This window comes from Orycteropus afer, unplaced genomic scaffold (genome assembly GCF_000298275.1).
Source record: "Orycteropus afer afer isolate SDZICR_OR568_19922 unplaced genomic scaffold, OryAfe1.0 scaffold00044, whole genome shotgun sequence".
In the NCBI taxonomy this organism is placed as follows: Eukaryota; Metazoa; Chordata; class Mammalia; order Tubulidentata; family Orycteropodidae; genus Orycteropus; species Orycteropus afer.
Window position 1 is genome coordinate 7,398,406 of NW_006921631.1, and position 22,413 is coordinate 7,420,818.

Genomic DNA, 22,413 nt, shown 5'->3' on the forward strand with positions numbered 1-22,413 from the left:
TGGGCAATCCTACTTCCGTAGTGATACTGCCTCGGAAACCCAAGGAGGGGTCGCTATGAGTCGGGGCCGACTCGACGGCAAACAACAACAACAACAACAATGCCTAGAGTATCAATCTTTATGTGTTCCATTTCATTTCTGACAACTTCCAATTTTCCTAGATTCATACTTCATACATTCCATGTTCTGATTATTAATGGATGTTTGCAGGTATTTCTCCTCAATATGAGTTGTCCCACAGCAACAAATGGAGGTCCCGAAAACTTTAGTTTATCCGTATCATTAAGGTTGGTTCTACTCTGATGAAGCAGCTCTTTCCCAGTCGTATTTTCAGTGTCTTTTGACCTAAGGGGCTCATCTTCCTCCACTGCATCGGACAATGTTTCCAGGCTATTCATAAAGTTGCCCAAAAATGTGTCAGACAGTGTTTCTCTGCTATTCATAAGGCTTTCCTTGGTCTATTATTTGAGAAGTGGATGGCCTCTTCCTTCTTCCTAGTCTGTCTCAGTTTGTAAGCTACATTGAAATCTTTGCACCATGAGCAACCCTGCTGGCATTTGAAACTCCAGTGGCACAGCCTCAAGCCTCACAGCAACGCGCAAGCCACCACAGTAAGACAAACTGACAGACAAGTCTGTCTCCCTTAGTTGTTGGAAACCTCTCCACCGTCTCCTTACCTGATTCCTACCTGGATCCACTTTTGTCGGCCCCAGCTGCTCCCTGCCTTTCCTGCCTCTGGGGGTGGGTCCTGTCTCCTGCCTCTTACCTGGATCCTTCTGCTTTTTGTTGGCCCTGGCCCGCTCCCTGCTTTCCCTGTCTCTGGGTGTGGGTCCTATCTCCTGCCCCTTCTAGATCCTGCTGCTTTTTGTTGGCTCCAGCCACTCCCTGCCTCTGGGGGTGGGTACATTAAAGAGATGCAATAAAAATAATTTTAAAAAACAGAGGTATCATCTCACTTCAGCAATAATAATGTTCATGTTGTTAGGTGCCATTGAGTTAAATCCAATTCATAGCAACCCTATATACAAGAGAACAAAACACTGCCTGGCCCTGTGCCATCATCACAATCATTGCTATGCTTGCACCTATCATTGCAGCCACTGTGTCTATTCATCTTGTTGACGGGTTTCCCCTTTTTCACTGACCCTCTACTTTACCATGCATGATACTCTTCTTCAAAGACCAGTTCCTTCTGATAACAGGACCAAAGTAGGTGAAATGAAGTCTGGCCATTCTTGCTTCTAAGAACATTCCAGCTGTACTTCTTCCAGGACAGATTTGTTTGTTCTTCTGGCAGTCCATGGCATTTTAAGTATTCTTCACCAATAGCACGATTCAAAAGCATCAATTCTTCTTCAGTCTTCTTTATTCACTGTCCAGCTTTCACATGCATATAAGGCAACTGAAAATACCATGGCTTGAGTGAGGCACATCTTAGTTTTCAAAGTGACAGTTGTGCTCCTTAACAGTTTAAAGAGGCCTTTTACAGATTTGCCCATGCAATGCAATGTCTGATTTTTTGACTGCTGCTTCCTTGGGTGTTGATTGTGGATCCAAGTAAAATGAAATCCCTGATAACTTCAATATTTTCTCCATGTATCATGATGTTGCTTATTGATCCGGTTGAGGATTTTTGTTTTATGTTGAGTAACAAACCATCCTGAAGACTAATCTTTGATTTTCACAAGTGCTTCAAGTCATTTACACTTTCAGCAAGCAAGGTTGTATCATTTGCACATCATAGGTTAATAAGTCTTACCCCAATCCTGATGCTGCATTCTTCTTTATATAGTCCAACTTCTCAGCTTATTTGTTCAGCATACGTATTGAGTAAGTATGGTAAAAGTCTACAACCCGGACACACACCATTTCTGATTTTTAAATCATGCAGTATCTCTTTGTTCTATTTGAACAACAGATTCCTGATAAATGTATAAGATCCTCATGAGCACAATTAGGTGCTCTGGAATTCCCATTCTGCACAATATTATCCATAAGTTGTTACAATCCACAGAGTCAAATGCTTTTACATAGTCAATAAAACACAGGTAAACATCTTTATGGTATTCTTTGCTTTCAGCCAAGATCCATATGACATCAGCAATGATATCTCTACTTCCACATCCTCTTCTGAATCCAACTTACATTTCTGGAAGTTTCCTGTCAGTATATTGCAGCAACTATTTTTTACTTATATTCCACAAAATGTTGCTTGTGTGTGACATTAATACTGTTCAATGATTTTCACATTCTGTTGGATCACTTTTCTTTGAAATGGGCAAAAATACGGATCTCTTCCAGTCATCTGGCCAGAAACTATCTTCCAAATTTCTTGGCATAAACAAGTAAGCACCTCCAGTGCTGCATCCATTTGTTAAAACATCTCAATGGGTATTCCATCATTTCCTAGAGCCTTATTTTTTGCCAATTTTTTCACTGTAGCTTGGACTTCTTCCTTCAATACCATTGGTTTTTGATCATATGCTACCTCCTAAAACGGTTGAAAGTTGACCAATTCTTTTGGGTACAGTGACTGTATATTCCTTCTATCTTCTTTTGATGCATCTCGCATCACTCAATATTTTCCCCATATTGCAATATTGCCACTTGACGCTTGAATTTTCCTTCAGTTCTGTCAGCTTTGGAAATGATGAGTGTGTTCTTCCCTTTTGGTTTTCTATTCCAGGTTTCTGCACATTTCATTGTAATACCTTACTTTGTCTCTTGAACTGACCTCTGGAATCTTCTATTAAGCTCTTTTACCTTGTTATTTCTTCCATTTGCTCTAGCTACTCTCCATTCAAGAGCAAGTTTCAGAGTCTCTTCTAACATCTATTTTAGTCTTTTCCTCCTTTCCATCTTTTTAATGACCATTTGCTTTCTTTATGTGTGATGTTCTTGATGTCATCCCACAACTCGTCTGGTCTTCAGTCACTGGTGTTTAATGACTCAAATCTATTATTCAGATGGTCTCTAAATTCAGGTGCAATGTAATTAAGGTAGTACTTTGGATCTTGTGGACTTTTAAAAATTTTCTTTAGCCGTAATAGCAATAATCACAAAAAGACAAACAAATGCTGAAAGCGACACCGAAACTCTCATATACTGTTGGTGGAATTGTAAAATGGTACAACCCCTGTGGAAAATGATATGGTACTTTGTTAAAAAGTTAGAGATAATATATGATCCAGCAGTCCAGCTATTAGGTATATATCCTAGAGAAATAAGAAACATGACACAAATAGATATATGGACACCCATGTTCATTGTGGCACTATTCATAATAGCACAATGGATGACTGGATAAACAAACTATGATACAAAGATATGATGGGAATACTATATAAAAATAACAATCTTCAAAATATCTCACAATATGAACCTGGAGGGCATTATCCTGAGTGAAGTAAGTCAAGCACAAAGGACAAATATTGTATGAGACCACTATTATAAAAAGCCAAGAAAAGTTTTACAGACAGAAACATTCTTTGATGGTTACCATGGATCAAAGGGAAGGGAAATCACTAACTAGACAGTAGTGAAGGGAAAGGCAATATACAGTAAGGAAAAATTCAGTGCAGCATGACCAAAGCAAAGGAAGACACTCGGAGGTATGTAAGAATAAAAGGCAACAATGGTAAATACTACTATACATACAATGCTACAATGACAGTAATAACAAACGATTGTCACAGGTAGATATGTAAACTGAACAGTATACCTATGAGCATATATAGGTTTGGCAGAGAATAATTATACATATGTTTTGGACGTACTGTACATATATCCCTGTATATAATAGAATATACAAGGAGCAGAATCAGGGCAACGTTTTAGCCATAATCAAACACTTTGAGGGACTAAGTCACTAGGCTTGAGAGCTTAGAACCATAGCCTCAGGGAACATTTTGGCCCATAAAGACAATGTTTTAGATTCTACTTTGGTGAGTAGCAACTGGGGTTTCAAAAGCTTGTGAATGCCCATCTAAGATTCAATTATTGGTCTCTTTCTGTCCAGAGCAAAGAAGAGTAAAGAAAACCAAAAACTCAAGGAAATAATTAGTCCAAAGGACTAATGGACCACATGAACCAAAGCCTCCACTAGTCTCAGACCAGAAGAACTAGATGGTACCCAGCTACCACTGGTGTCCTCTCTGACTAGGATCACAACAGAAGGTCCTGAAGAGAGTGGGAGAAAAATGTGTAACAAAATTCAAAATCATAAAAAAGACCAGACTTACTGGTCTAACAGAGACTGGTAGCCCTTAGATACTCTTCAAACCTGCAAATGAACCCACTCCTGGAGATCACTTTTCAGCCAAATAGATAGGGCTATGAAGTCAACACCTGTGAGGAATGTGCTCCATAGGACAATCAACCTTATGAGACCAAAAGGGCAGCATTTGCCCAAAAACAAACTTCAAAAACCAGGAAAGAACAACAAATGGAAACTGGGAATCCAGGGAGGAAGTTGGAAGAGTGGTGTCATATTGATGAGACTGTAACTAATGTCACAAAACAAAATGTATATAAACTGTTGAATGAGAAACTAATTTGCTCTGAAAACTTTCACCCAAACCACAACAAAAACCACACACACACACAAAAAGATAGCACTTGAAGAATAAACTTCTCAGACTAAAAATTAAAAAAAAAAAAAAGGCAGGCTAGAATTGGCCTGCAGGCCATAGCCTGTCAACTCATGTACTAAATAATGAACTTCATCTAACCAATATATGTTTGAGGGAGGAAATTTCAGCAAAAGGACCAATAGTGAGCATTAGAATATTTAACAGTAGCTCAAAAGTGAGAATAAAGTACAAATGACAGTGAAGAAATAAATGTTCTAAGTCCTGATAAAGTAGAAATAAATAATAGGGAAATATTTATTTGGGCTTGGAAGATGGTAACATGAACAGGTCTAAGTTCCTGATTGCCCCCAACACACAGACCAAGAAAATGCAATTAGAGGGAAAAAAATCTACTCAGCTCTAAGGGACCCTGATTAGTGGGCAAAGAAGAGTCTAAGATGTACAAATGGACCAAGACAACAAAGAAACTCTTATGGCAGGAAAAATACTTCTCCCATTTCCCTTGCCCCTCCCTCTCTTGTGCAGCAAACCATCGGCTACTACCAGCCATGGATGGTCACAGAAGTGAGCAGACTGATTGCTACGCTACAGTGTAGCCCACTGCCCCAGCCAACACACAGCTCACCTTTGTACAGGGAAAGGCCCAGCTTGGGCTCCAATAAAAATGAGATAAATTTCCCTGGTGGTCTGCTCAGAGTATGCTCTCCCCATCTTCTCCTGCCATGGCACACAAACAAGAGCCACAGTTTTTCACCCACATCTGAGCACAAGGAAAGGCCCCCAATTTCTGGATACACAGTAAGTGAGCCCTCACAGAACAGGGAAAGGAGCTACAACCAAGGACATTAATCAATGGTAGCTTATTAATTCAGTGTGGGTTTTCTGGCCATTTTGGGAGCTGCTAAAGGATTGAGAACCTGATGTGGATGGAAATACACTCCTCAAAGAGAGGGAGAGAGAATAAAAGACTGAAAGGCATGTTCCCTGGAGAACAGATAGATTAGTGTGTATCCTCTGTTCTATTTGTTGTTGTCAGGTATCAAGTTGGTTCCAACTCATAGCAACTCTACGTACAACAGATGGTGTCTAGTCCTGTACCCTCTTCACAATTATTACTGTGTTTAAACCCAAACACAGCAGATGTCTGGGTTTGTTGTAGCCACTGTGTCAATCCATCTTGTTGTGAGTCTTCCTCTTTTTTGCTGATCCTCCAATTTATCAAGCATAATGTACTTCTAAAGGGACTGGACCCTCCTGATAACATGTATATGAGACAAAGTCTTGCTGTCTTTTGTTTCCAAGGAGCATTCTGGCTGTGCTTCTTCCAAGAAAGATTTGTTCTTTCTTCTGACAGTCCATAGTACACTCAATGTTCTTCACTGAAAGTCAGAAACTTTGGTCTGGACTGAAAAGGAGCTACCACAAAGGCAACTTAACAGAGAGAATGGTAAGCAAATTCTGCAGGCTCTGCCCACCCAAGAGTTTCTTGCAGAAAGTAGCACTGATGAAAACACTGAATTCTCAGGACAATTAAGAAAGCTATCTTGCAAAATTCTAATGCCCTAGCTCCAACAACAACAACAAAAAATCACAAGGCACAAGAAGAAACAAGAATGATGGCTCATCTAAGTAAACAAGATGAAGGCTGAGAAATTATATTTATCAAAGTCCAAATGATGAATAGATTGAAAGGATATAATACAATGACATTAAACAAACCTAAAGATCTAAAAGAAAATGCAAAGAACTAAAGTAAATCAGGAAAATGATCCATGAACAAAAGTTAGACTTTAAATAAAGAGATAGATACAATGAAAGAAATCAAACAGAAATGCCAGAATTGAAGACAATAACTGAAACGAGAAACTTACTAGAAGGATTTAGCAAGACACTTGAAGGGGCAGAAGAAAGATGAGTAAACTAGAGTGTAAGGTTAACTAAAGTTGTAGAGGCTGAAGAACAAGAGAGAAGGCTCAAGAATGCTGAACGTAGTTTAATGTACATATAAGACAACATCAAGCAAACTAGTACATGCATCATGGGAATCCCAGGAGGAGATGACTCATGGTGATGCCATGTGCATATACAAGTAAAACTCTATTAACTCAATGCCACTGAGTTGAGTCCGACTCATAGTAACCGCTACTGGGTTTCCGATATACAAGTAGTACTACCATATTTTCTCAGTTCAAAACAGTACAGTCACTATAAATACCTTGTGTTGCTAGAGTAATCCCACATGGCCACATCTAGGAGGCTCCGAACCCAGGTCTTAGAGGGCTCCTTGAGAAATTTTTCCTGGTAGATCCCTACTACAAGGTCCTCCACAGTAAGAAGTTCTAGATGATGTCTGACTTCTTCCATTGGTAAACAGAAAACACATACAATTAGTCAATTTAGGTGCTTAGAATATGTACATAAAATGGAAACAAATATAAATATTATAATGCACTTTTTGCAGTGACAAGGAGTTTTATTTACCTGATGCCTTCGCCATGTGCTTCAAACACCAGTTGACTCTGGGTCTATCATCAGACTGGAGAAGGAAATAAAAATTATTTCTGCTTCCTACTTTTCTCTTACCTTAAGTTACTTTCAATTAACACTGCCCTTTCAAACTGGGGGGAGGGGTTGGAGAGACTGAAGAATTTGTGACAACTAAGTCAAGAATTATAAAAAAGAGCAACATATGTAAGACTACTACTACTTATAACCAGTTATATTTGTATAGCAATGTTAACATACTTTATAAGACTTAAAATAGGCAAATGAAGAAACCAACGTTCAGAAAAAGATCAGATAATCTGTTCAAGATTATACTAATAAGGAGCAAGGTTAGAAACCAATTATTTGACTCCTAGCCTGTAAGATTTAGACAAATAAAGAACAAAGATAGTTTTTCTAAAGATTACAAAAAGAGGGGCAAGGGAATGCTATAAATATAGTTTTGAATAAAAGATAATCTTGCTTGGAAGAATAGGCATATAGACTAGAACATCCATTCTTCAGGATAAAAAAGATATTGAAGATATTTCAGAAGAAGGAACTCAAAAGCATGAGATCTATGAAAGCAGAAATAAATTCAGCTTTTCCAGCCTCCAAAATCCCTTCCAAACCCAGATAAATTTAAAATTATATTCAAAATAATTCAGAATAAACATGTTTTAACACATGCAATTAATACACAGGCAAAAATGCTTTCTGGCTACTTTTCGAGAAGTTCTTAAGCTGAAATTACCTTGCAGTAGATAGGTGGCCAGTTCCCTGGGTTCGGATGAATAAATCTAAAAAGGTTTTGCAACACAGTTGCTTGGTCATGCCCAGATTCAAAATTTGAAATAGGAATCTTGTGACTAGAATCACCTGGAAGAAATAAAGAGAAGGAGAGTTCAAAAGTTGACCAGGACATTATGGAGCAGGTATAGAAAGATAGTGGGTAACTCGTATTTAAGCACTTGCACCAAGCCTGGTTATGGTTAGGTACTTTATGTATCTTACTCTATAATCCTGATAAGGGATTATAATCATAATGAGAAAGGTAATATACACATGTCAGGAAGGGATAACTGAGAATCACAGAAGATCACAGTAAGTTAACAGCTGCTAAGTAGTAGATCCAGGACTTAAATTCAGGTTTGTTAAGTGACCAAGCCTGTTAACACTTTCACTGTTACTATGATGCCCTTCATGACAAACTTAAAGCAATGGCTGCTTTTATAAGGTTTTATGATAAAGATTTCTACTTCAAGTAAAAAAAAAAAAAGGTAATTCAGACCAAACCTCCAAATAAAAAAGCTTATGTATATTAAAGGCACAAACAGCAGTGAGAAATATTGGATTAAGATGAGAATACAGAAATCTAGTTTTTGGGGCAGCTTCTCACCTAGTATCATTTCCCAATCCCTGAAGAGGAATTTGAAAATCTAAGTCTACTTTATGACAGTTTTTTGGGCCTGATTTGCTAATGCCTCGGTTTCCTGGACCCATCCTTTCTGGAGGAAGCTATCACTGTTGTAGGCCTCAACCTACTCTACATTTACTTCAACACTGTGTATTAATAACCAGGTGCACAGAGAAATATGAGAACAAAAAAACAACCCTGATAGAAAGAGACCAACAAGAATTCCAGACACTAAAGGTACTGGGCAGATTTTAAATAATGATGCTTATTACATTTGAAGTGAAGAAATTAGATTACGAATTTTGGCATAGAATTGTAAACTATTTTAAAAAAAGAAAGACACAGGAGGATAATGACAGACTAGTATAAAGAAATGTCTGCTTGAAAGCACTGTAGAAATAAAACATCAGTGAGTAATTATGGGTCCAGGATCTTGGCCAAGGCTGGCATTTGGGGTTGTTTCTTCCCCTAAGGGCATATGGCAATTCTGGAAGAGATGATCTAGAGGCTGAGAAACTGAGCAGCAATTTTAACAGATCCAGACCAACAGAGAAAAAAAATTTAAATATCCCATTGCCTTCCAGTGTCCATTGTTTAAACTAAGATGCCAGGTGCCAACTTTGCTGATGATCTTTTGGTGGTACTCTGTCCACCATGTCCCTGCCTTTCATTTTTGAAAAATTTAGTTAATATCAACTAGAAATAGAGTGACCCTAAATTATCTCAATCCCTGAGACTGTATTAAAGTAACCTGAGCTGGCTATTGAGCTAGAGTTCTTGTGGGTCTCTTTCTATCAACTTTATTTGCTTTTCCCAGAAGCAATGATAAATCTTCTTTGAAGAGAAATAACAAGTTAATATACATATTGTTGAGGACTCAAAAATAACCAAACATATGACGATTTGAAGAGATCTGCTAACTTAATATCAAGATAATCAACAGATTACAAAAATATACTCAAAGATAAGATCTTTATAATAGAATTATTAGAGTAAGACTTTAAAATAACCAGGTATTATATTCAGTGAAATAAGACTATTTTTAATGTCAGCAGAACCATAAAAATTATTTGTAAATTCAGAAACAGAACTAAAATTAAGAACTCAATAGATGGATTCAAATGATCTGACACATTAATCAGATTAGAGGATAAAAGAGAAGAAAACATTCAGAATAAAGACGACAAAATATGAAAACAGAAAATAATGTAAGAGCCAGAATGAAAACAGAAAATAATGTAAGAGGTAGAATGGAAACAGTGAAAAGTTCTATTAGTTTTTTTTTAAATTTTTTATTGTTGGTTGGTACTCAAAAGTCTATTTTATAAAGCAGATTTATTTTACATTCAACAGTTTATACACATTTTGTTTATGCCATTGATTATAATCCCCAAAATGTAACAGCTTTTCTCCCACTTTCTCCTTGTGGTTACCCTTTCCCTGTATGTTTCCTGCCTATGCATTCCTGCCTCCCCTTCTTCTTGTGCAAATACAGCCTTTTTCCTCCCATGTTTGATTGTTCTTAGGGGTGCATTTTCCTTGTGCAGCTGTTCAGCTCACAGACCTATCTACTATTTGGCTGAAAGGTAGGCCACAAGAGTTCAATTCCAGGTTTGAAGGGTGACTCAGGGCTATAGCCTAGGGGGTTTCACCAGTGTCTGACCAGTAAACCTGGTCTTTTTCATATTTTTAAAATTTTTTTATACATTTTTTTCTTCCACTCTATCCAGGATCTCCAATACTGATCCCTTTCTGAGTGGCTGACATGGGTAGCTGGGTACCATCTAGTTCTTCTGGTCTCAGGGTTATAAAAGCTTAAGTTCTCATGGCCCTTTAGTACTTTGGACCAACTGTCTCCATGCATCTTTTTCTTCACTCCTCTTTGTTCCTGACAAGGAAAGACTAATAGTTGCATCTCAGATGGCCACTTACAAGCTTTTAAGACCACCATTGCTACTCACTGAAGTTAAGATGTAGAACAGTATTTTGCATACTAATTGAGCTGGATGTCCCCCCGACCATGGTCCCCATGCAATATACACTTGATTGGAATCCCAAAAGGAAAAGTAGGGGAATGAGGCAGAAGCAGTATTTTAAAAAGTGCTAACTTTCTAAAACTTATGAAAGATAATCACATACTAAAACAAACCTCAAGAATGATAAATGGCTAATAAAAGCACTCCTAGGCACACCAAAGGAGAAGTGCTAGAAACAAAAGACCAAAAGGAAATAGTAAAAGTAGACAAAAACAAGACAACCTCCAAAGGAACAACAAATAAGACTTAACAGTTAAATTTTCAAAGGAACAAAGGAATCTCAAAGAAAACTGAATCGTGTTTACTGTGCTGAATGAAAAGAACTGCCAACCTAGAATTCTAAACCAGTGAAAGTATCTTTCAAAAATAAAAATGAAATAAAAATTTTTAAACTAAACAGATTTGATCACCAGCAGACCTTTCACTAAGGGAAATACTGAAAGGTACTCTTCAGCTATAAGGAAAATGATCTCAAATGGAAGTTCAGACACTGCTGATCTCCTACTCTAATTCCACTTACTGATTTTTTTTATATAGTATGTGTCACATTAACATATTACATAATTTAATTTTGTCTTCTCCTTCCAGGAGAATATAAATTCTACAAATGCAGGGACTATGTTTTGTTCACGAATTTATCCTCAACTTCTAGAACACCTGCCTAGCATATGGTTAGTACTCAAAAACTTGTTAAGTGAATAAATATGATATGGCTTTCTCCATCCCCAAGAGTTTTATAAAGATTCTCTTCTGTTTTCTTAAATATATAACTATTTTTGTTCTTTTTTCGAGTATTGCTGTTCAACTCATCTGAAATTTGATTTATGTATGGTAGGAAAGGTCCAGCTTTGTTTTTATAGAGAGATCCAAATTGGCCACTATGATCGGACTAGCTCCCCATTCTTCTCCACTGATCTGAAATGTCACCTTTATAGTAAGCTCCCATATTTAAGTTTATTCCTAAACTGTATTCTATTACCCTCTTATTAATTCTTCCTCCAATAGTATATTGTTTTTTAATTATTATAACTTTAAATGTACAAGTTTGATAGTCAAGCCATTTCTCTAACTTCAATGGTTCTCTTTCAAGCATTTCTTGGCTACTTTCCATGTTCTTTTCTAAACACTTAATTTAAATTAGAATAACCATTAAAACAATTTTCTAAAACAACTCTAATGAGTAGGGACAAAACTACTGTACTAAGTTATTATGGATTTCTTTTACAAAGAAACATTTTTATAGAAATCTTTTATCTTCAGACTATAAAACCCCTTCACATGGAAAATTCCGCTAATATATGGGGCATTTAGTAAAACAAGACTCTATGCACCAACTTTTTAAGCTTCAAAAGTTTTCCTCCAGATTTAGTATCATGCTGATCCAGAAAGTTTCATGGGTGAATTCTACAGGACATTCAAGGAACAGATCATCCCAATATTAAAAATATCTCCTAAATACTACAAAGAAGGGACAGTCCCCAACCCATTTTATAATCACAAAATAATCATAATAAAATGAGACAAAGTTAGTCTCAGTCTTTAACATGAATGTACAAATCCTAAAACAAAATATTAGCAGACAAAATTCAGCAATTTAAGACATATATTGTGATCATGTTAAGTTTGTTCATGAAATGCAAGGTTGGTTTAACATTAGTAAATCACCACATGGACAGAAAACTCTAAAATCATCAGCGCATCCACTGAAATTCACAACAGATATCTCTTTGGACAAACTGGGAACAGAAGGGAACTTCTTTATACTGATAAAGAGCACACACCAATCAAAAAAGTAAATAAAACTGTAAGAAATAGTACAGTCACTGGTGAAATACTAAAAACTAGAGGTCCTAGCCTGTGTACCATGAGAAACCAAATTTTAAAAATTTAAAAATAAAGATATGTAGATGAGAGAGGTCATTTCACAGATATGACTACATAAAACTTTATTAAAAACTCAAATTACAGTTTAATAACTGGTGGGATAAAAACTGAAATATAAAAGTATTAGATAATATAATTTCAAAAAAGCCAATGCTCACAAGCAAGGTAAGTTATAAATTTAACAAAATATGTTAAGATTATGGAAAGAAATTATAAAATTTAATTGGAATACATTAAAGTTCTAAAATTAAAAGAGTAATTCCATGTTAACAGAAAAACTCAGGATCATAAAAATGTCAGTTTTCTTTAAAATGTCTATAGATGTAAAGGTGACACCAATGTAAATTCCAACAAGGCTTTTGTGAAACACAGAAAAGCAAAGGGTCAAGAATAGCCATGATACCCCAAAATAACAAAATGAAGGGACTTGTCTAATTAGGTAAATATTATTAAATTATATTATGGTTAAGAATATAGTATTCACACACACACACACACAAAGTAGATCAATAGAACGGAGGCGAGAAAAGAGCAACATACAAATGGAAACATCACATAGGTGAGACTCCATATTTGGAAATGAACTGATAACTCAGCAAATGAGACTAAGGCAACTGATTATGCCTATGAGAGAAACTAAAATCTAATCTCTATTTCATACCATAGGAGCTCTGGTAGCATAGTGCCTAAGGCACTTGACTGCTAACCAGAAGGCTGGCAGTTAAAACCCACCAGCCACTCCTCGGAAGGAAGGCTGGGCAATCTACTTCCACAGTGATACTGCCTTGGCAACCCAAGGAGGGGTCGCTATGAGTCGGGGCCGACTCAACGGCACATAACAACAACAACAACATTTCATACCATACGCAAGTCAATTCTAGGTGGAATAAGAACTTAGATATGAAAACACCATTTCATAATTGTTAGAGTAAAATGCAAGTTATATGGGAATAGGAGAAAACTTCTTACACACACACGCACACAAACAGAAGGCTTAAGAAAAAAGATTGGTACATTTACTAAATTAAAATAAAACCTGTTCATTAAAAGGCAACAAACAGAAAATGAAAGACATTATAAAGCACAAATTGAAAAACAAAAGTAGACAATTAAAAAGAATCAATAAACGAACATATAATAAACTTCTACAAATCAGTGAGACAAACAACCCAACAGAAAACTGGGGAAAAGGAATCACTGCATTTAAAAAAAAAAAAAAAAAAAAACAGAAAATACCTCTGTTAATTACATCAAAGTTCAAACAAACAAAATTAAATGTACCGTTTATATGTATATTCAAAAAAAGGAAGGAAATTAAGACAAAATTTAGAATAGTGCTTCTCTTAAACAGATGGAAGAGGATGCAACCAAGGAAGATAGAGTAAGCTTCAGTGGTACTGGCAACATGCCATTTCTTCAGCAGACTGGTGGGTGCACTGCAGTTCATTAATAGTGTTTATACCTTACAGGAATGTTATATTCTTTTCGTGTATAAAGCTTCATTTTAAAAGCTGATGGGACTTTTATGTAGGATGCTGAAAGCAGTCATTTCCAAAGTTTTACCTATTTTAAAGCATTCATTGGAATCAGGGCTGTAGGCTGTGAAATAAGGAGTTGAAGGAAGAGGTTTTTTAGTAGGTCCCCTTCAAAGCATAGATGTTGTTTTGATAACTAAGGTGTGCCTAACCAAAGCCATAGCCTTTTCATTCACCTCAAAAACAAACAAACAAAAAAAATCACTGCTGTCTAGTCAGTCTCAACTCACAGTGACCCCTTCTTGGGTTTCTGAGGCAGTATCTGTATGGAAGTAGATTGCTCAATCTTCCTTCCAAGAAGTGGCTGGTGGGTTTGAACCACCAGTCTTCTTGTTAGCAATCAAATACCTTAAGCACTACACCACTTACACACATACAAAAGCCGGACACTGAAAAAGGAAGACAGAAGAGGAATTGATGCACTTGATTCCAGGAAAACAAAAATCTGACTAGTAATTATTTTTAAGTAACTTGAAAAAATTCAAAGTATACAACCTAAAATGAGTCTAAAATATTATCTTCATTTATTTAAAAAACTGCATAATAATATAACTGCCTATCAGGGCAGATTTAGAAAACTTAATTCTAATTTCAAATACTCTTACAGGCTAACTGCCTACATTTTTTAAGTGAAAAAATAATAATTTAGATAAAGGAATCATTAAATAGTCCTTAATAAATGACAGTTTTGAATTAATATAAATTAAAAAATAAACCTATTATCAAAACCTTCATCCTAATCAAATAGGAAACTGGTTAAAAACCTAGATTCTAAGAGTTTCACTCAAGAGCTATTCATAGTCATGTCCTTTGGTTACAAAATACTGTTTGAAAAAACATTTAAAAACTTGTTTTCCTCATCTATAAAATTAATTCAGAGCGATTTTATCTGTTTACCGCTATCATTCTACTTATTTGACCGATCAACTTTTTTTTGTGTGTGTGATTTGGGTGAAAATTTACAGAGCAAATTCACTTTCCATATAGCAGTTCACATACACTTTGTCTCATGACATTGACCACAGTTTACCACAATGCAACAGCTCCCCTCTCACTTCCTCCGGATAGTTACCTCTTTCCTGTGTCCATCCCTCCATGCACTCCTGCCCCCTGAGCTGTCTCCCTGTGCATAAGCAGCCCTTCTTTCTCCCATGATTGTTCTCTCCAAGGAGTGTATCTACCTCAGGTTCATGTTCAACCCATATGTCTGTCTTTTTTTTTGTTGGAAGCCACAGGTGTGGGTTCAATTCCAGACTTGAAAGGCAGCTAGGGACCATAGTCTCAGTGGTTCCACCAGGCTCTATTGGACCAACAAACCTGGTCCCTCCCCTTTTTTTTCTTCCAAATGATTTTGAGTTTTGTTCCACATTCTTCTCCCCCTCTATCCAGGATCTCCTAATAGATCTTCTTCCAAGTGGTTGACAGTGGTAGCCAGGCACCATCTAAGTTCTTCTGGTATCATAGTCATATAGGCTGCAGATCGGATGGTGTACCAGTGGCTAGGACTAACTGCTTCCATGAATTTTTGGCTTTCTTCATTCTTCTTTGCTCTGGACAAGGAGAGACCCATTGTTGCATCTAGATGGCAGCTTATAAGCTTTTAAGATCCCAATCGCTACTCGCCAAAGTAGGAGGTGGAACAATGTTTTGTTTAGTATGTTATGCCAATTGAGCTTGACGTCCCGTGACTATGTTGACCCATCAACTTTTTAAAAATAATTTTGAACTGGCTTTACATAAATGACCCTAATCTAAATAATCTGAGATCTCTTAAAAAGCTTACCTAAGTACCTGGCCACTAACAGCTGATCCTGAGGCCAAAGGATACATACAGAAAACAAAAGAACAGTTCCCCTAAAGCAAAAGTGATATTATACTAATAAAATTTTCAGTTTTTTTAAGATCAACATACTATCTACCACTTCAATGGAGATCCTTCAACAATAATTTAAGATCTTCTCAACTTCTGTTCTATGTGTCTGTTTAAAGTAGTAGCTTAAACCATGTATATACACATTCAATTCCATACTTTAACCCATTCCTTTATACTTACTTGCAGCCTGACAATGAAACCTAAATCCTCGTGGAATTTCACCTGTAACACAAAAATAAAATATTATTGAGAGAAGCAGAAATCTGGAAGCTCTTTGGTTATGCAACAGTATGACCAACTAATGATATAAGTAGGTGATTTTTATTACTATGTGAAAATAAAAAAGATTAAACCTTCATAGTGGTTTTTTTTTTAAAAAAGAACAAGTTAATGACTACCAAAGAATTCTGTAATATTCTCTAAATTACTTTAAAAAACAAATTCTTCCTTCAGAAAAAGAAATCCTAGGCGAAGAAACCTGCTAAAGGAATCTTAAGTACCACGAAGGCCCTGGATGTGACAAGTCACGCATTTCTCGGGGTGGGGGATATCTCCAAATTCTTTTTAATGTTTTATAACCCATATGAAAAACAGTAGCTATTTGGCTAATCCTAAGCAGCAACTAGGGTCCCAAAATGTATGTGCTCATCTATTTAACCTTAAGGTCAGTGGTTTGAATCTACCTAGTAACACTGCAAAAGAAATGTCTGGCAAACTGCTTTGGTAAAGACTAAAATCAAGAAAACCCCATGAAGCAATTCTACTTTGCAACATACTGGGTCACCATAAGTTGGAACTGACTTGGCAGCTTGGTTTAAAGGCGCCCAGGTGGGTTGGGCAATCTACTTCTGTAGAGATACTGCCTCGGAAACCCAAGGAGGGGTCTCTACGAGTTGGGTCCGATTCAATGGCAAACAACAACAACAGGTGACACAAGCAGTTTGTGATCGACTGTTAACTCCACCCAGTAGCTTCGCAGAAGAAAACTGTTTCCATAAAAAATTACAGCCATGGAAAACCCTACTCTACTCTGCAACACATGGGGTTGCCATCAGCTGGAATGGACTCGATGGCAACAGGATTGGTTTCTTTTGAGCAGTCAACTATCACAAGAGTACATAGACTGATTAGCTTTAATATCATCTGAAAAAAAAAAAAGTATTGGGATGTCCTATAAACTTTGAAAGAACTGACAAAACTAAAGATGGCACTTTATTCCGCTTTAGTGTTCTCTATATAGTCCTCAGACTTTTAAGAGTATGGTACTCCCTTAACAATTCTCTTCCCTCTTGGGAACAGATTCAAATCCTATCTCTCCATAGCTGTATCACCTTTAATGGGGAAGAACAGTGGGAAGAATTGATAGTGATGACATCTGAGAGCCTATTAAGTACTAAACTATTTATATATATTCTCATCTAGTCCTTATAACAAGGAGCTCTGGTGGCATAGTGCCTAAGGCACTTAACTGCTAATCCAAAGGCTGGCGGTTCAAACCCACCAACCATTTCACGGAAGAAAGACTGGGCAACCTAGTTCCGTAAAAGATTTACCGCCTCAGAAACCCAAAGAGGGTTACTATGAGTCACAACTGACTCAATGGCAGGGAGTTTGGGTTTTTTTTTTTTTTTTTTAAATTCCTTAGAACAGCCCTCCAAAGGTATTATCCCCACTTTACAGATGAAGAATAGATCCAAATGTTAAGTAATTTGCTCATGGTTACAGAGCAATAGTAGATTTTAAAACGAGTGACCACTGAGGTGAAGGATGGGGTAGACACAGAAGACAACAAAGGCACAAAAATCTTTTAGAAAATCTCAAGATCTAAGGACCCAGGTAAGTGAACATGTAGGCTATGTATTTTTCAGATACTCTATCCATCCAGCTCTAATGCATCCTTGAGGTAAAAAGTCTAAACTCAAAAGTCTGTGTCAACATCTCATACCTAAACAGTTTTTTAGCAAACTTGTTATGAAGCCTTGTTAAATTAAGAAATCAGCTGTTCAAACAAATATTATCAAATGAAGTCAGGATTTAAATAGATAGACATAGATTTTTAAAATTCTCTCATCTACCCACTCTACCTAGCTACTTACCAGGATTTATAAAACTGTGGAAATCTGCCAAAATACCTTCTTGGAGAGAATATTTAACACAGCCAATTTCACAAGGGAGGAAGCGCTGTTCACAATGAGGAGGTAGCTCACCATGGCTAAAAATGTTCAAAAAATAAAAAATGCCTCCAAGGAGAGCTAAAAAAAAAAAAAAATCACAAGACAAAACCAACAGATGAACATCTCAAATGTACCCCTTCCAGAAAAGCCTCTTTAGTTCAAGTGTGCAGGGGGGAACCTTAGAATTATTTTTAAACTTGTGCTCCTGTATTTCTAAATTAGCTGAAAAAGAGAAAACTAATCAGCTATAGCAGATAAATGAACTGAGATTTTTATAATTATACTTATCAAGGTTTAAAGTAATAACCATTCTTTGCATGAAGCAACAAAATCATTCAAACTTGGAGAGAACTCTACGTAATCCAGCTATACATAAACCCTAAATCTCAGAAATGACAAGAAAAGCTGTGACTCATATTTAACAAATAATATTTTCCCAATTTAGGAAATAAAACCAAACATAATCAGTACAGAAAACTGAAAAACTATTAACAAGTTAGTTCATTCCTTCTTTAATTTTGACCTATAAAACATCTGAGATTAACTATAAATTCTCTACACAAAGAAGGAATGTGAGAAACAGAATGGCCACAGTTAATACTGTTTAAAGTTTATTAATCTTCAAAATCAGAACACAACTAATAAAAACAGCCAGAAGAAATAGTAAGTGTCCTTATTAGCTATGTTCTCTTCTAGGCTAGCTCAATAATTTATTTTAACCTTTATAACTTAAATTTATTTAAGTGTCTAGCTATAGATAATCTATGAAATGGTAGAAAACAAGAGACCAGATTTCTAAACAAAACGTATGTCAACAAAGGCAAATTACCTAATTTTTTAAATAACATCAGCACCATCATATTTAATCACCTGCAGTGTGTTACTTTAAAAAGAACAGAAACAATTTCACTCAATATATCAAAGAGTTTTAAGCACCCAAATCTATCTAAGCAAAATACTTCAGGATTACTCTACCTTGATCATTTTTTAGAGACAAACTTGACATATCTGGGGGTGAAACATTCTGCTTTGGTACAAGCATGCCTGGCCTCCTCAGTGGTGTAGAAACAGGTTTCTAAAGAAGAAAATGATTGACCACATAAACTTCTGCTGTGCACTTTATGTTTACCAAAACACTGCACAACAGCCTGTAGTTTACTTCAGTAACTTGTCCAGGCAAAAGAATCCAATAGGTAAATAAATATATATTTGCCAGTAACATCTACACCTAAAGGCTGACAATAGCAAAATTTATAAAAATTCTAAATTAGTAAGTGAGTAGTAACTAATGAATGCAAATGTTACTCAAAGCCAGTGTCCACTGCTGACACCTAGCTAATCTTATGGAGCCACCTACTACAAACCAGGCCAGTGACCAAAACAACTTAACTTGCTAAAGCACTCACATATTCTGTTTTTCACTTAAAGTGAAAAACAAATCATGCTGACTCCAGGTCTCACATGAGGTACGTATACCCAACATATCTTAATTTTTGACAGAAAATGTCTTTTAAGAAATTGGACAAAAATAAAAATTGGAGCGTCTTGTAAGAAATTGGTGAAGAATAACCAAGACTTACAACTAAATACAAATTCAACTGGCTAGAGTTTCTACTCAAACAAATCCACAAAGTTTTTCAAATATAAAGCAAGTGTCTCTTGAATTTCAATTCAATGTTGATAGTTTAAAAATAAAAATTTACTGGGTAAGAATGGGAAAACGGAGGAAAAAACCCTCACAACTAACCTACATTTTCCTGACACAAATCAGTTAAAAAAAAAAACCACCAAATTTTATTTAGTATTTTTAATATTCTACTAGTAGCTCTGATGACACAGTAGTTAAATCATTTGGCTGCTAACCAAAAGGTTAAACTTCAAACCCACCTGCTGAGCAGGAGAAAGATGAGGCAGTCTGTTCCCATAAAGATTTACAGCCTTGGAAACCCTGTTCTACTCTGTCACATAAGGTCACTATGAGTGGGAACTGACTCGATGGCAGTGGATTTGGGTTAGCACTCTACTACACAAAAATTTACCCAAATAAACCTTATTCAATCAATTCTTTTATCTGTAAGGAACACAAACATTAATCAACATCTCCAAGTCCTATTACTGCAGTATTTTAACACAGCAAGTGACTTGGTTCCAGATTCTCTTTAAAAAGAGAGAATGGTCCAAACTGCTTTCACAAAGGAGTTGAAAGGGACCCTTCTAAAAAACCAAACCAATCTCACTGCCATGGAGTCGATTTCCACTCTAGCAACCCCTATTGGGCTCCCCAGACTATAAATCTGTACAGAAGTAGCTTGCACCCTCTTCCTTCCATGGAGCAGCTGGTGGGTTTGAACCACTAACATTCTGGTTAGCAGCCAAATGCCTTCTCCACTCCACCACCAGACCTCCTTCAAAGGGACCCTTAGAGATTATCTAATACAACTTCTAAATAACAAATACTTTCATTGTTCATCATGGTTTATTGACTGCAGGTTTCCTTAACAAGGATTCCTCAGGCCTTTCAACACCAAACGAAAATACCTATGTGTGTTCTAGATACAGACCCTGTTGGTTGGTTAACAGGCATTCTGACACCAAACAAACAAAAAATTATACTTTGTGCTAACTGAAATCACTGAGAATTCTACACTTCACATTTGTCCATTCACTCATCCAGCATTTACTGAACACGTTTTAGTGCCGGGGAGGTGGCTGTTCTTCTCTACTTAGTTTTACCTGCTTCTCTGAAGGCCCAGAATCCTTTCCCTGAGCGGCCCTCCACTCTCGAGCCATTTCTGCATATTTTTCCTTTTCTTCCTCCCTCAGGAGCTTGGGGAGATTGAATAAGGGAAACAAAGGAGAGAAACAGAAGTTAGGACAGAATAACCCGGGCCAAGATGGTCAACGACTCGGCACAGCACTGAGGCGGATCCGGCTTCGGTTTGTCCCGGGCCAGGGATAAAAGGGTTCCTTTTCCCTCCAGCAGGGACCAAGCGGCCACTTTACTTCTTGAGGCCTCTCTTCCTCCTATCTCATCCCCTAATTGCCCTCCCACTTGCTCTAACTGCCCTTCCCGGCCCGTTCGCCCCACTCCAGCCTTACTGCCCAGTCGGCGGAGCAGTAAGGGATGGCATCAGCTACACGAGCCACAGGCAGGCCTCGCCGCCGTAGTTCTGGGATCTTCTCCTGCACGAAGAAATAGTAGGCATTACGGCTGGCCTTGCGGTTCGGCATGGCGAACTCCACCAGGGAGACAGCACAAGCCGCCTGCGCCCTCTCAGGGCTCCCGCTCTTAGTAACCGAGCTAGCTGCAGAGCATGCGCAGAGGGGCAGCTCTCAGCCAATCAGGGCTGGCGCGCAGCCGCATTGGCAAATCTCAGAGAAAAACAGCCTGAGGCCGGGAGATTCCATCGCGTGAGGTAGTGGGGTGGGTTGGGGCAAGGGCGGTCACAGGTGGGAAGCATTTTGATTGGTTGAGATGAGTCATTTGAGAGAGCAGTGTCACGTGGAAGCCTTGGGGCAATTTCTGTATATTGTTGCGCAATATGCATCAAAGTAGGTAGACAAAAGGGAGACTAGTGGATAGTTTAGGTTCTCCCATGTTTCAGGACTGTAAGGAGCAACTTGGTCCGAAGCACTGGGAAAAAGATATTGGGGGTAGGGTGGGGGGAATAAAGTGAGGAACAAGGCAAACAAGGTCTTTACCCTCAGGAAGTTTACAATATAAGGAGGTAAAAGATCTCAAAAACAAGTGGCTCAACAAATATGGTCGCCGTTAGTTTTGAATCCAGGTTTTTACGATTGTTAGGAAGGAAACATGTTCAATAAGAAGCTGGGATATAAAATAATGTCCTTGAATAAAGTATTATGTTGTTGTAAGTTGCCCTTGAGTATCTTCCTACTCATAGCCACCCCTGTGTACAACAGAACTGAAACACTACCAGGTCTGTGCCATCAAGCGTTGCTGTTTGACTTCATTGCAGCAGACACTGTGTCAATCCATCTCATCTAGGGTCTTCCTCTTTTTCGTTGATCCTCTACCAAGTCGTCATGTTGATCTCATATTAGTTTAATAGTATCCATTGATTCTTGGGTTTTCTGCTGAGGTAAGTTTCCCAGAGGAAATCCCCTTGTCTGCTTAGTCTGCAAATGTGTATATTCATGTTATATGTATATATATATTAAATCAAGAATGGGAGTTGGAAACTTATTAATACTTTTTCTGCATCTTATAAGTTTTTTTCTTCTTCCTCTGTCAAACCTATATATATAGTCATGGGTGTAGTCCCATTCATCTTCCCACCTCTGCTCAGCTTGAGTTTTTATGTATCCACTTGTAGATTATTGTCATTAGTATTATTGTTGTTGTTGTTGTTAAGTGCCGTCGAGTCATTTCCGACTCATAGTGACCCCATGCACAG

At 37.3% G+C, this 22,413-nt stretch overlaps 1 protein-coding gene across 1 annotated transcript in view; it reads right to left on the reverse strand.

Moving 5' to 3' along the window:
• Positions 1-21,226, reverse strand: part of MAEL (maelstrom spermatogenic transposon silencer) — a 37,710-nt gene extending 16,484 nt beyond the window's left edge. Inside the window, exons 1-8 of the mRNA XM_007937736.2 lie at positions 21,095-21,226; positions 20,729-20,821; positions 18,971-19,070; positions 17,918-18,073; positions 16,002-16,043; positions 7,831-7,955; positions 7,074-7,128; positions 6,808-6,949 (exon numbers count right to left, since the gene is read on the reverse strand). Of these exons, the coding sequence (XP_007935927.1) occupies positions 6,808-6,949; positions 7,074-7,128; positions 7,831-7,955; positions 16,002-16,043; positions 17,918-18,073; positions 18,971-19,070; positions 20,729-20,821; positions 21,095-21,226 (845 nt within the window). The remainder of the gene's footprint in view (positions 1-6,807; positions 6,950-7,073; positions 7,129-7,830; positions 7,956-16,001; positions 16,044-17,917; positions 18,074-18,970; positions 19,071-20,728; positions 20,822-21,094) is intronic.
• Positions 21,227-22,413: the final 1,187 nt, after the last annotated feature.